Genomic DNA, 13,036 nt, shown 5'->3' with positions numbered 1-13,036 from the left:
TGGAACACTACATCAAAAACTAATGATGTACTGTATAGTGACTAACATAACATAAAAAAATATGCTGAATGGAAAAAAGTTTACAACTGCTCAAACCAACGTGTCTAAATTAATTCTAGCAAACATCTTCCTGGTAAATTAGGTACTGCTGTTTCATTTAAAATAAATTACAAAATACTAAACTCTTTAAATGCTAAATATTACTCTGATATCAACAATGCAGTAGCCAGTAAATGTAACATTTCATAAAGACAGATTATGACTTTTAAAATCTCTCATAGCACTGTACTGGGTGCAAAAGCCACCAGAACCATCTTACCAGAAGTGATCAGATTAGAGCATTCCCTTGTTCAGAACGAGCAACATACTACATACTACAGCCTACAACATACTACTAACCCGATTATCCAGAGCACATGAATATATTCTCCTCAATTTCCCACTCATACATCATTCTATTTTGAAGGTGACCCCTATCATTGGGAAAATGTGACCATTCATTCAGGCAGGGGAAAAACGGTCTATTTTCCTATGACCATAAGCACTTGGTTTTTATGTCATGAAACACTGTTTGCTCATGAAACATGAGCAAATTAGACTACATGTAGGCTGACATAGCCTAAGAGTGTGTTCAATCAGTCAGTATCATGCTGTGGGCTAAGGCAGCAAGAGGGTCTTGACTCGCTCCTTGGCTGGGACCCAGCTGCTACAGACTCAGGACTTGGTATGACATGTGTTAGTCTTTCACATGGGTATTTTTTTCTCACCAAGAAAAGAAAAAGAAAGAATGAGTTAACTTTCAAAAGGGGATGTGCACATGCCTTCCTCCAAAGATGTATCTTGTGTCATCAGGCACCGACTCCTAGCACATTAAAGTCCCTTCATGCGTGTTGTAGTGCGCTCAGCCCTGGGTCAGAGCTGCTGCTTTGGCAACAACCTCATGTGCTTGGGGAAGTTATGGACAGACTGAAAATGGATTCTTCCAGAAGGAAAGACCCTAAGTACGTTGTGGGATAGGTAAAGCCTTTGGCTTCTCCTTTTTCTTTTCTTTTTTTTTTTTTATATATTTTTATTTATTTGACAGACAGAGATCACAAGTAGGCAGAGATGAGAAGAGGAAGCAGGCTCCCCACCGAGCAGAGAGCCCGATTCGGGGCTCGATCCCAGGACCCTGGGATCATGACCTGAGCCGAAGGCAGAGGCCTTAACCCACTGAGCCACCCAGGCGCCCCTGGCTTCTCCTTTCTTTCTGCTTTTTCTCCTTTTGATTCTTCATTTGGTTCTAATTTACCCATCAAAGAAAAATGAAATCTCACAAAGAATCCACTTAGCGTTCCCTTGAATTAAAAATTTACTTGAAATTCTTTTTCCCAACTATGTAGGAAATAAGCATTACTATAAGAAATTCATAAATCTGAGTTCATAAGCATGTAATAAAACCAAAACCAAGATCTAGAGACACCTCAGCTTCCTTTACTCTAACCTCACATTGTAATCAACTCATAAATAATGATCTCTATACAACATATATGTTTGTACGAATATGTGTATGTATTTTTTTTCTTCCTGAATGAACTGCATATATGCCTTTTAGAAGCAAATAAGAGGTTAGGGAGTCAGTCCCTTGTGACTAACCAGGGACAGAACGAATGATGTGTTTAATTTACAATGAGTAATACTTACCGCATCTTTTCCTTTCATTATGCATTCTTCTATTTTTAGTGCCGTACTAGGCCAGTGTATCTGAAATAAAAGATTATGTACTATTATGCAAATGCAAAAATAAACCACAATGAAAAACCATTTCATTTTTGCTGTGTTCCCAATAAATTTTCATTTCATTCCATTTCCTGAAATGATAAATCAAGCCTTTATCTTTTTTATAATCAATATTTGCCTAATGAAGACACTTATATTTGAGCTTTTATTTCATGCTAAAACTTAGTGGTTTAATGAAGGCTTTCTAAAGGCTCCCTCAAGACTCAGCCCTTCAGAGGCCATGCATGCTTCAGGCAGCCCTGCTCTGTGCTTGACCTGCCGCGACCCCCACCTTCGAGTCTTTCCCCTGAATCTGACCATCTGCTCCTCCAAGTCAGGCACCTCCCTGAGTTCCTTTTGCATTTTTACCACTTAGCCCAGAATGTGGTGTGTGGGGACTTGCTAATGGAGGCTAAGTGAGGGATTAAAGGATGTAGGACTCCTGTATCTTGGAGGGACACCCAGACTGCCTCCAGATCGCCACCACATCAAACATGGTCCATCTCTGTACATGCCCCTTTGACATCGATAAAAGAGCATCACTGTATGTACAAGGGAAAGAGTGAGGCTCGTATATATAACCCAGGAGGAGAATTACTGGGTCTTAGGAAAAGCATGTATTTAATCTGTTAACACAGGACCAAAGTGCTCTCCAGAATGGTCACCTGTTCATACACCAGCAGCAATATCCCCGTATCTTCATGGACACTTGCACTGTTAGCTTTCTAATTTTTGTTCTAAGCACCTCAGATTCAATACTCAGTTTAACTCTTACCACACCTTTATCAAAGATTTAGTATTACCCAGGGAGCTTCTTTTAAAAACAAAACAAAACAAAAGTACATTTCTCTGTCCAGCCCCACAATGCCGTACATCTATGGATGGGAACCAAGGAATGGGATCCATGTGAGTAAGTGTAGCTAGTGGTAAGTTACCCCAAGACCTTAAGCCTTCCCATTAATAGTTTATCCCCACATCTGGTGGATCAATCCCCCACTCCCATCAGGCTGAAAAAGCTCAACTGGACCCTTTTCTTGTGTCTCCCTCAGATTTCTGGGGCACAGTATCTCATGCTATTGCGTCATCTTCATGGTTCCTGCTGGTTACCCGAATTACCAGCATCCTGATGATAGATTCCATTTGGAGGGATACTGGCTCTGACAAGAAAACCCTGTAACTTTTTCAGCATTGCTTTCAAATACTTTCGCCTTCGATCCATATGGACTGGGGTCCTCTCTTCCTCTCCTACCTCCCTGCAAGAACTTCGAGTCAGGCTACATCAATATTTCTTTGGTTCTCTTCTTTTTTAGGTGATCATCTTCTGTTCTCAAGTTAACATTTTGGTGAAGGAGTAGGAACTTACCAGCAGAGTAGCCTGGGCCTCGCAAGAGATTAGTATTCCTACAAATAAACTTTTCCTTCAAGAGCTCCCAGGGGAAGGGTTTAGGTATAGCTTCCCACTACCTAGGGTCAGTGTTTACTGTGATTAGACTATTGTTTAGGCCTGTGTCAGTGACCAGACCCTCTTCCTATCTATGGCAATCTGTCCCCGTAAGGCCCCTATTATCTTTCCCTGACTTCTCCCCTCCTCCCCTCTACCACCATCCCCTTCTGTGCTCTGCGAGCCTGAGAAACCATTCTGGGTATCAAATTAAATATTAGATATTGTTGATAAGGAGGTTTTTGTTTTTTTTTAATTTAGTGAGCATGCTCTTTATTTTTTTTTTAGTGGTCAACATTTACAAATGAGAAAATCTGCATAAAAATCAAGATTTCTGATATTTCTAAATGGACCAGGCACTCTCCTCTCTGATCTGATTCAGACTTTTCTTTTACCTGACTGATCTCTGTAGTCATTTTGTTTTTGAAAACTGATATATTTATGTTTGAATCCCAAATATGGTCACGATTTAATCTTTTTGTTTTTTTAAAGCTGCGCCCCATAAGATAACATGTTAGGTATTTATATGCTAGAAGTGAAAGAGGCTCATCACTTAACCCACACATTATGGAGCCAAATCCAGTCCTTGATACATGAATAATATTGGAAATTTATAAAAGTAGTGTCAAAGGCATTTTATTATAATGATTTTTACATAATTACACATATTGTCATAGGAGTAAGCACTCTATGGTTTCAATTATAGGTGTAACATATTACTTTGATATTCTTATCAGTGTAATGGGCCCCCCAAATATTACTAACAATATTCAACATCAGGTGTTCACAGTGCAGTATATAAACTTAAAAAAAAGTCGTATGTTTTCATATGAAAAAAGACAAAGAAAACACAGAAAAAACACAAAGGAAAAATCTAAAAATGTAAAAGAAAGGCAACAAAAAAGGCAAAAGCACACACATAAAATCCTAGAACCAACGTTCATGATGGCAGCAGTGAATCCAGCAGTGGATCATATGTGATTTAGGAAAGACATCACGTATCATATCAGCATCAAGTTCAGATGCAGCCCTGCATCAGCTTCAGCACAGTCACAGTTACCCATTAAAGGGTAAGAATCCTAGAAGTGAGGCTGTAGAATTTACAAACTTTACGGACCCATTATTTTGGAAAACATTTTGCAAATGGGGTGAGATATTTTTTAGATGACTTCTAAGGCCCATTTTCACTTGAGATTCAATTTGGTTTTGGAATTATTATTTTACTGTGGATGCATAAATTATTCAAAAGGATATGCTAGAATATGGGCATATGTAGACACATGTCTATGGACTGTGTGTGTGTGTGTGTATATGTATATATATATAGCATATACTATATATACTATATATTATATATACAGCATATACTACATATACTATATATTATATATACACAAGTAAATACAATCAAAAATTTATTTTAGGATCATCTATCACTGGAAAGATTTTCATGACTAATTCACTTATCAGCATCAATAAATCAGAGAATGCCTCATTTGTAGTTTTGAATCTTGCTTTATATTCTTACACAATTTAGGATATACAGGGCTCTTCTTCTCCTTGAAATATTAGCATCCCTTCTTACTCATTTTTCATTATGTAAAATGATGACTTCTTTAAACTGCATTTTCACAATTTCCAAGTAAAACTCAACCAATTCTTTAGAAAAATATACCAAGTTGAGCTTTTCAACTTTGAAATAGTATCCAGACCAACAAAAGTACCTCAGCATACTGCAGAATCTTCTATTCCCCTAAATGATTGCTTCATAACCATTATTTCTAGGACTGTTTGAATACATTGTTTAGGGGGCAATTCTCTACAGAATTTCTACACATCTTTTGACAGCTTCTGTTCCCCATTATCTTTTCAAACAGGCTTGAAGGTAGAGATAGAACTTAGAACTTCCCTCCAGGGAAAATGAAGACTGGTTTCCTGACCGGGATAATAAAGTGAATGTTTCCCTCTAGACAAAGGCTGAATAGGTTTGCTGTAACGTCCTTAGGAGATTTCCTATTTCCTAAGCTTGAGGTTTATCAGGCATAACACACTCACTGTGTGTGCAGCATCTACCTGGGATGCCATGTGCCACCCCCCCGTGGCACTTACGGGGCACAGCAATTGCTGCAAGCATGATGGCCATTCTACATGCTAAGCTGTGGCTAATACAGTCCTTTGTCTCTGATCCAGGAATCTCATTTCTTCTGGCAGCATCTAGGAAATGGTATCATGCTAACTTGCTCTCTCACAAGTGAGGTAAAAATCTCAGACCCTTTACAATTTAAGATAATATATTTTGTGATAGTGAATATGAAAAACGGCTTTTTGAAGGACTGTCAGAATCTGTATTGTTTTTAGCAGCAAATGTAATAACGTCCACTGCTCTTGGAAAGAAAAAGTCATTTCGCAGGCACATCTTAAAAAGTGTTTCACTACAAAACCCTTTTCTGGTATCTTCTTAATATTTCTTCTTGCTTTGATCCCCTATGTTGCTCTTCTTACCTTCTCTACTTAGGATTATATTAAGATTTATGTTACTTAACTTTAGCTCTCATATTCATCTGTAAGTTACAGAGAGGAAGGCAATGTCTTATTTCTGTATCCCCAGCAGTGCACAATCCCAACGGGGCACACCTTCAATGTGGTTACTGCTTAGTGAACGTCTATTGATTGACTTATATCAATCAATACACCATTATCACATTCTTTGTAAAATCCATCCACAGTAAAATGTGACAGATAAGCTTCACTGACATGAAAGGTTGCTGTAAACAGTGGCAAAGGAATGAGACAAGTAACAATTTTCAGTTTAACCAGGAAGGAAATTCTGTATGAATTAACAAAAATATCAACTTTGAAAGACTGGTGGGATTTCTGAAGACAGAGAGAAGGGTCTTAACCAGATCACTTTGAGAGGATGGGAGAGATACAGAAGATTAAATTATGAACACTTAGTACTCTAGAGCCCAATACCCAGGAATTCTCCAAAGAACAATGTCATTATAGATTTACTCAAGTTTTGTTGTTGTTTTCGGTTGGTTTTCTAGCAACCCTTACAAGCCCAGGATGGCATTCAAATGTTCGTTCGAGTGAAAAAAGATGAGAGAGCAAGACCTTGTGAAAATGGGGTTATTTTAAAACCATCACGTACAAGTATTCTGCCAAGACAGCAAAGGAAATTATTTTCTTCATTTGTTATGGAAGTCAGAATGTATTTTGGTTCTGCTCCAGAGTTTATCATCAACAAAACCCCATCAAACTAAGCTATTTGTTCTGCACACAACATTTTTTAAAGGCAGTTAAACAACAGGGTGTAACACTATTTCCAAATTTTCTGTTTCAAAAAGGTATAAAAAGCAGAAGGTTAAATACACATCATTTCATCACAATCCTCCTATAATACAATTTAATTGTTCCAATTCACATTTACAGGCAATTTACTATTCTTGAATATCTCAAAGGAGAAATATAAAATAAAAATTAAATTACAAAGCTATTTTTTTTCTGGACTCCCTAGTGAGTCTCATAATTATGCTACAGTTGAAGATTTAACAACTTACTGTTAAAAGATATTATGATACTGAGATTTAGAGAAGCAAAAACAAATCCACAATAAAGGAATAATTTAACTGTCTAAAAAAAAATTTCCATTTCTAAATAAATAAATAATCAATCCAGTAAATCTCTCTTCATGGAATATATTTCATTACCTTAGACACTATTATAATTTCATCTATTCTCTAATTCTATTATTCTAATAAAAATGTTTATTTATATTTTAGTTTTTCCTTCTACATTTTACATTTACACACAGTACTCATGTCCATCAATGTATATTTAAACTATTTGTCCTATAAATATCATGAAAAAATACATTGAGTATAACACATTAAGAGTCCTAATGGTTTATAAATGGTCATCTTTAACCTGACATATAATCATTTTTAGTATTTATGCTTTTATACTTAATTATAATGACTGTCATTATTTAAGTAGTTTATATGCCAGAATTATAATCTTTTGAACTATAAACAGGATTTGTATTTGAAATGTTTATATGCCAAAGCATTTGAACTAGACCATATTATTACTACAGAAACATTATTGGCCTGATGCATGCCCTTTTTAATGGATGAAATTTACTCAACTTCTGACATTAAACTACCATCTGCTATTATATGCAAATTATATTTTAATGTTTTTTCTACTCAGTAAAAATATTAAATTCTAAAATATAAGAATTTTTTACTTTTGATGCAATAAAGTTGAATTAATGGGAAAAATAGAAATGCTTTTAAAAACAAGTGTCTAAAAGAGCTGTATGTATAGATATCCAAATTAACTAGTATAATGTTAGCCTAAAAGAATAATGGTGAGAATAATTTTAGAAAAAAGCCTGAGGAGCACCTGGGTGGTTCAGTAGGTTGAAGCCTCTGCCTTGGGCTCAGGTCATGGTCTCAGGGTCCTGGGATGGAGCCCCGCATCGGGCTCTCTGCTCAGCAGGGAGCCTGCTTCCTCTTCTCTCTCTGCCTGCCTCTCTGCCTACTTGTGATCTCTCTCTGTCAAATAAATAAATAAAATCTTTAAAAAAAAAAGCCTGAAATTTATAAACTTAGAGAAAACTATCGAGGATTGTTAAATTCAAGTTTATTACTAATATGGGATAGCCTATGAAGTCCAATAAGTTTGGGGACTTAAATAAACATACCTACTTTTGATTTCTTTGGGAAATGGAAAAAGAGAAAAGAATATTTTATCCTTCAAACTACTATTGTTATCTACCTTTCAGAGAAAATTTTTGACTTATTTTTCAGGAAATTTCAGTAATCCTCACATAAGCACTAATGGTAAGGCACTATAAAGTGTGAACACCGCCATGCTAATCTCTTACCATGGTTGAATACTGTGGTTGAGAGTCAGTGCAGCTCTCAATCTTTGCCCTAAGTAAACAAGTGGGGAATAGTTCCTTCTTATACTAGTCAGTAGTTTTTCTCCATTCCTGTCACCAACAACTAACCAACCATTCCACTAGTACTTCACCATTATGAAGGTGAAACACGGTCACGCTAACAGTGTTAGAACCAAGGGAAAAGAAACACCGCCGAACAAAAGGCAGGGCTAACGGCAGAGGGAAGACCAGCTGGGAGACGTGAGGTTCGCACCAAAGCCATCATCTGCTTCTCAGTGGTAGGACACAGTGGAAAGAGCATAGGCTCCCCAGACAGACAGACCCGGTTTTCAATTCTACCTACTACTTTTTGGCTTCGCAGCTCCATTTTCCTCTTCCTTCCATTTATCTAACATACTACTGCTAAAGTAATCACGCTAACTCTAATTATAGTTATGTTATGCACATATTCAGAATCTCCCACCAGCTCATGCATTGCCTCGATTAAGTTTCATCGGCACGTCAGTCAATATTCTTCACAATCCAGTCCCAACTATACTTTCACCCTTAATTCTCACTCTGTACCCTGTTCCCACCACTCACATCCCACCCTCCCCCCAACCTCCGCCCTTTACGTGGCTACTTCAGGTATTAGTCAATATTTTAAACAGCTCTAAAATTTCTGTTCTTTCCTCTACTCACTCTGTTCCCACCACCAATTTGTATAAATTGAAATTCTAAGTAAAAGTCCAATTCAAATTTAATCTCCTCCAGGAACCTCCACCCACCAGCTTCTGTATACTTTTTTAGTATTTTAGACATTTATGACAGTTTTATTTAAATTGTGCTGTATATGGCAAATGTGTATGTATCTTCTCCACTATATCACACATATTTTAGGGTACAGACTGTTTTGTTCATGTCTTCATTCTTCATATTTCCATGTAGGTTTCCAAAATGTAGTTCAACAGCCCTCAAAATATGTCAGGCTCCTCTACCTTCCTTAGATATGGCAGTGCATGACAACTGTGTGCTGATTCAATGTCTAGTTTAGACAGTAGTCACGGTAGCAAATAGGTAGACGGTGCTTACTACGATCTGCAGACTGTTCTTGGCATCTAATAACTCAATGAATCCTCTCATAAAAGCTGTGAGGTAAGCACTACGGTCACCTCTCCCTCACAGGTAAGACAACCGAGAAATAGGGATGTGGCGTAAGTTGCCCAAGATCACTCAGCTCATAAGAGGCAGACCGGAAATGGGAGTCCATGCAGTCTGGCAACGTATTCTGTGTTCTTTGTATTTACATTCTGTTCTTTGTAAAAAGTGTTAGAGTATCTATGAATTAAGACAGTTAAAATGAAGTAAAAAGTAAAATTAGTATGTTGGCTGTTTTTATTACGTTTCAAAAATTAACTGTGGTCAGCTGAACCTCATTCTAGAAATAAAACATTGATCAGAACAAATAAGGGCACCCTTTCGACCAATAAAAGAAACACAAACAAATATATCGTATCTAACACTTCATTAGTGGTAACCTTACATGAATGTGATAAATGCAAATAAGGAAATAAATTTTTCTCATGGAATATAAAAAATAGTACAAAAATGTTTTCAATAATTCTTAGATGCTATATGAAAAAACTTACCTTATGTAATATCAAAGAGATTTTTATTTTTGATTATACTAGTTTTAGTTTACTAATGAATATTATTATTCATCATTTTGAAAGCATATACATTATTAAAATGTTTTAAAGTCACATGAAAAGTTTTTTCTTAATCCTGTTTTAAAAGATTGGATTACTAAATAATTGTGTAAATACCGTGTTGGCTTTTAAATACTAAGAAAATACCGCGACGTCTGGGTGGCTCAGTGGATTAAAGCCTCTGCCTTCGGCTCAGGTCATGATCCCAGGGTCCTGGGACTGAGCCCCAAATCAGGCTCTCTGTGCGGGGAGCAGGGGGGAGCCTGCTTCCTCCTCTCTCTCTGCCTGCCTCTCTGTCTACTTGTGATCTCTCTCTGTCAAATAAATAAATAAATAAATAATAGAAAATACCAGCACTTTTTGTGCTCCCCCCCTTCTTGAACATGATCGTGATATATCTAACATATTCAGTTTTCTATGAGTTAACTCTAAAAAAACTTAACTCATTAATTTTCCATGATTCTATTTAAATCCTCTTAGACTTAAATCCAATTAAACTATACCAGTGATTAAAGTTCAAAAAACTATGCATCACTTAAAAATAAAATTTAATTCTGCTGAGTATAAAGCTGCTAACCCAAGAATTTAATAATAACATAATAAACTATCATTATCTCTTCTGCCTACATCTTGACTTTACAAGAAGTATAAATGCATTGGGGTGGAAGGTGTGAGGGGAAACATGTACATTCCTTTTCAAATTATCTAGATTGGAAATGCTTCCTCAATACAAAGCTGTAATTTCTTTTTAAGATTTTATTTATTTATTTATTTATTTGACAGAGAGAGGCACAGCAAGAGAGGGAATGCAAGCAGGAGGAGTGAGGGAGGGAAAAGCAGGCTTGATCCCAAGACTGGGATCATGACCTGAGCGGAAGGTAGATAGATGCTTAATGACCGAGGCACCCAGGCCTAAAACTGTAATTTTAAAATTAAGTAATAAGTAAAAGAAAATTTAATGAGGAACATTTTTAACAGATGAAAAACAAAAGCCAATTTAAACATGAGTAGCCCTGAATTTCCATGGTTAGAGCCCTATCCCAATTTAGAGACTATGGGATTTCATCACACAACTGCTTATTAAAAGTGAGATACAGATCCAGGGTGTACCTATAGGAGTTCAAGTGAAAAATGTCTGCCAGGACGCTTTGTCCTTCCCTTTCCACATTTTTTACTCATCCGAATGTCCTGACTTGTCATATTATGATCAGAAAATCGCAAGATGTTTTAAAATTTTTCATTCAAATAATGGTTTCCTCTAACTTAATCCAAGTTTTTCTTTTTTTAATACCAAAGGCTTTAAAGATAAAAAGGAAAAAAAATTTTTTTAACTTCTCAGAAAGTACCAGGTGAAATCAGAGTTTAATCACGAAGTCTCACATTATCTATGGATTTTAGAGATCTCTGAAGACAGCAATTTGTAGAAGCTACTCTCCTGGGGCAGGTGTGAATTTCTCATAAAATAAAATAAAACCACAAGATAAAACAAACAGAATTATAATTGAAATTTTCACAGTGAATAGGATTTAACACCTGGATTGACTTTTCTGAGTGTGAGTCAAAATATAGATTGAAAGAAGCAGAATTTCAGTGCAAAAGACTATTATTACATCGTTTGGGAAACTCTATGAACTAAGTAATTCATAAAGCAAATATACCTAAGTCTGTTAAATGGTAAGTTCTTATCTATTTCAAAATTGCAGTCTTACTTATGTGTACTCATAAAAGTTCTGATTGTTATACATAAAACAATTATTTATTTGGCATCACATATAGGACCAAGATTTATGTGTCCCCAGAGGGACACATAATGCTTCAGTATTTCACAGTCTTGGATGCACGTTCCAATCACCTTGGGGGTGGTTTAAAAACCGCACTTCAGTCTGGGGTGGGGGACATCAAGGCCGATATTATTTACCTTGTAAATAATGTTATTAGTGTGCAGCCAAAGTAAAAACTACCCCCCACATTAAAACAGGATCCTACCTTGTTTGCCAGTGGGGAAGTGGGTAGGTGATTGGTGGGGGTAGGGGTGGGGACAGAAGGCAGACAAAATTAACCTAAAAGAAATTAGAGAATAATTAGTTTCAAAGTGTTTCTGGCAGTAAGTACAAGGGCAAATGCAAAAGAGCAGAGGATGAAGAGAACATACTTCTTGGATGAAGTCAGGATTCACAATAGACACAGTCACATTCTTTTAATATCTATATTCTTTGAGTGCCTACAACTGCAAGCATGAGTATAACACAGTATCTCTTATAAAGGCGCAAACTTATACAGTAGACTGGCAAGTAAACAGCCAATTTCAATATAAAATGAGAATCAAAATAAGAACAAAGATTAAGAAAGGGGTGGGGGAACCTTCTCCAAATCTAGTTTAGAAGAGAAAGGAGGTAACTTAAAAAAAAAAAAAAAAGTGGGTATGTTAGAGGGAAGGAGAGTATGTAACAATAAGGAGATATTAAAGAGCAAACAGAGATATGCAACATCACTAATCATCATCATACCACAAAGAGATATCATCTCACAACTGCCAAAATGGCTGTTATAAAAAAAAAAAGCATTGGTGAAGATGTGTAGAAAAGGAAACTCTTCTGCAGTGCTGGTGGAAATGTGAACTGGCATAGCTTCTATGGAAAATGGCATGGAAGCTCCTCAAAAAAATTAAAACTGAAGTGACCATAGGATCCAGCAATTCCACTTCTAGTTGTATATTCAAAGGAAATGGAGAGTCTGTCAATGAGGAATGGATAAAGAAGATGTGGTGTACATGTACACAGTGGGATATTATTCAGTCACGAGATGAAAGGAAGTCCTATCATTTGCAACAAGGATGGACCCTGAGAGCATTATGCTAAGTGAAATAAGTCAGGCAGAGAAAGACAAATACTGTGTGATATCACTTATATGTAGACTCTAAAAAAGTCCAATTCATAGAAGCAGAGAGTAGAACAGTGGTTGCCAGCAAGAGGGGAGGAGGGATGGAGATGTTAATCAAAGAGTACAAACTCCCAGTTATAACATAGTAAGTTCTGGGGACCTCACGTACAGCATGATGATGATGATTAATACTGTATTATATACTAAAAGTTAAGTTGTTAATATAGTAAATCTTAAATGTTCTTACTACAAAAAAGAGACTGTAACCACGTTACATGATGAGTATGGTAGCTACCGCGATGGTGGCAATCATTTTGCAATATATAAATTTACCAAATCAACATGTTATACCCCTTAAAC

At 36.4% G+C, this 13,036-nt stretch overlaps 1 protein-coding gene across 2 annotated transcripts in view; it reads right to left on the bottom strand.

Annotated features, from left to right (window-relative positions):
• The window catches only part of SEMA3E (semaphorin 3E), a 253,303-nt gene that overhangs the window by 91,714 nt on the left and 148,553 nt on the right, over positions 1 to 13,036 (bottom strand). For both annotated transcript variants that reach the window (XM_046020062.1, XM_046020063.1), the window contains exon 3: positions 1,684 to 1,743. In XM_046020062.1, coding sequence (XP_045876018.1) covers positions 1,684 to 1,743 — 60 coding nt within the window. The remainder of the gene's footprint in view (positions 1 to 1,683; positions 1,744 to 13,036) is intronic.

The sequence above is a fragment of the Meles meles genome, chromosome 10, assembly GCF_922984935.1.
Source record: "Meles meles chromosome 10, mMelMel3.1 paternal haplotype, whole genome shotgun sequence".
Classification (NCBI taxonomy): Eukaryota; Metazoa; Chordata; class Mammalia; order Carnivora; family Mustelidae; genus Meles; species Meles meles.
Note: the sequence above shows the minus strand (reverse complement) of the source record. Positions and strands in the feature narration are given on the sequence as shown.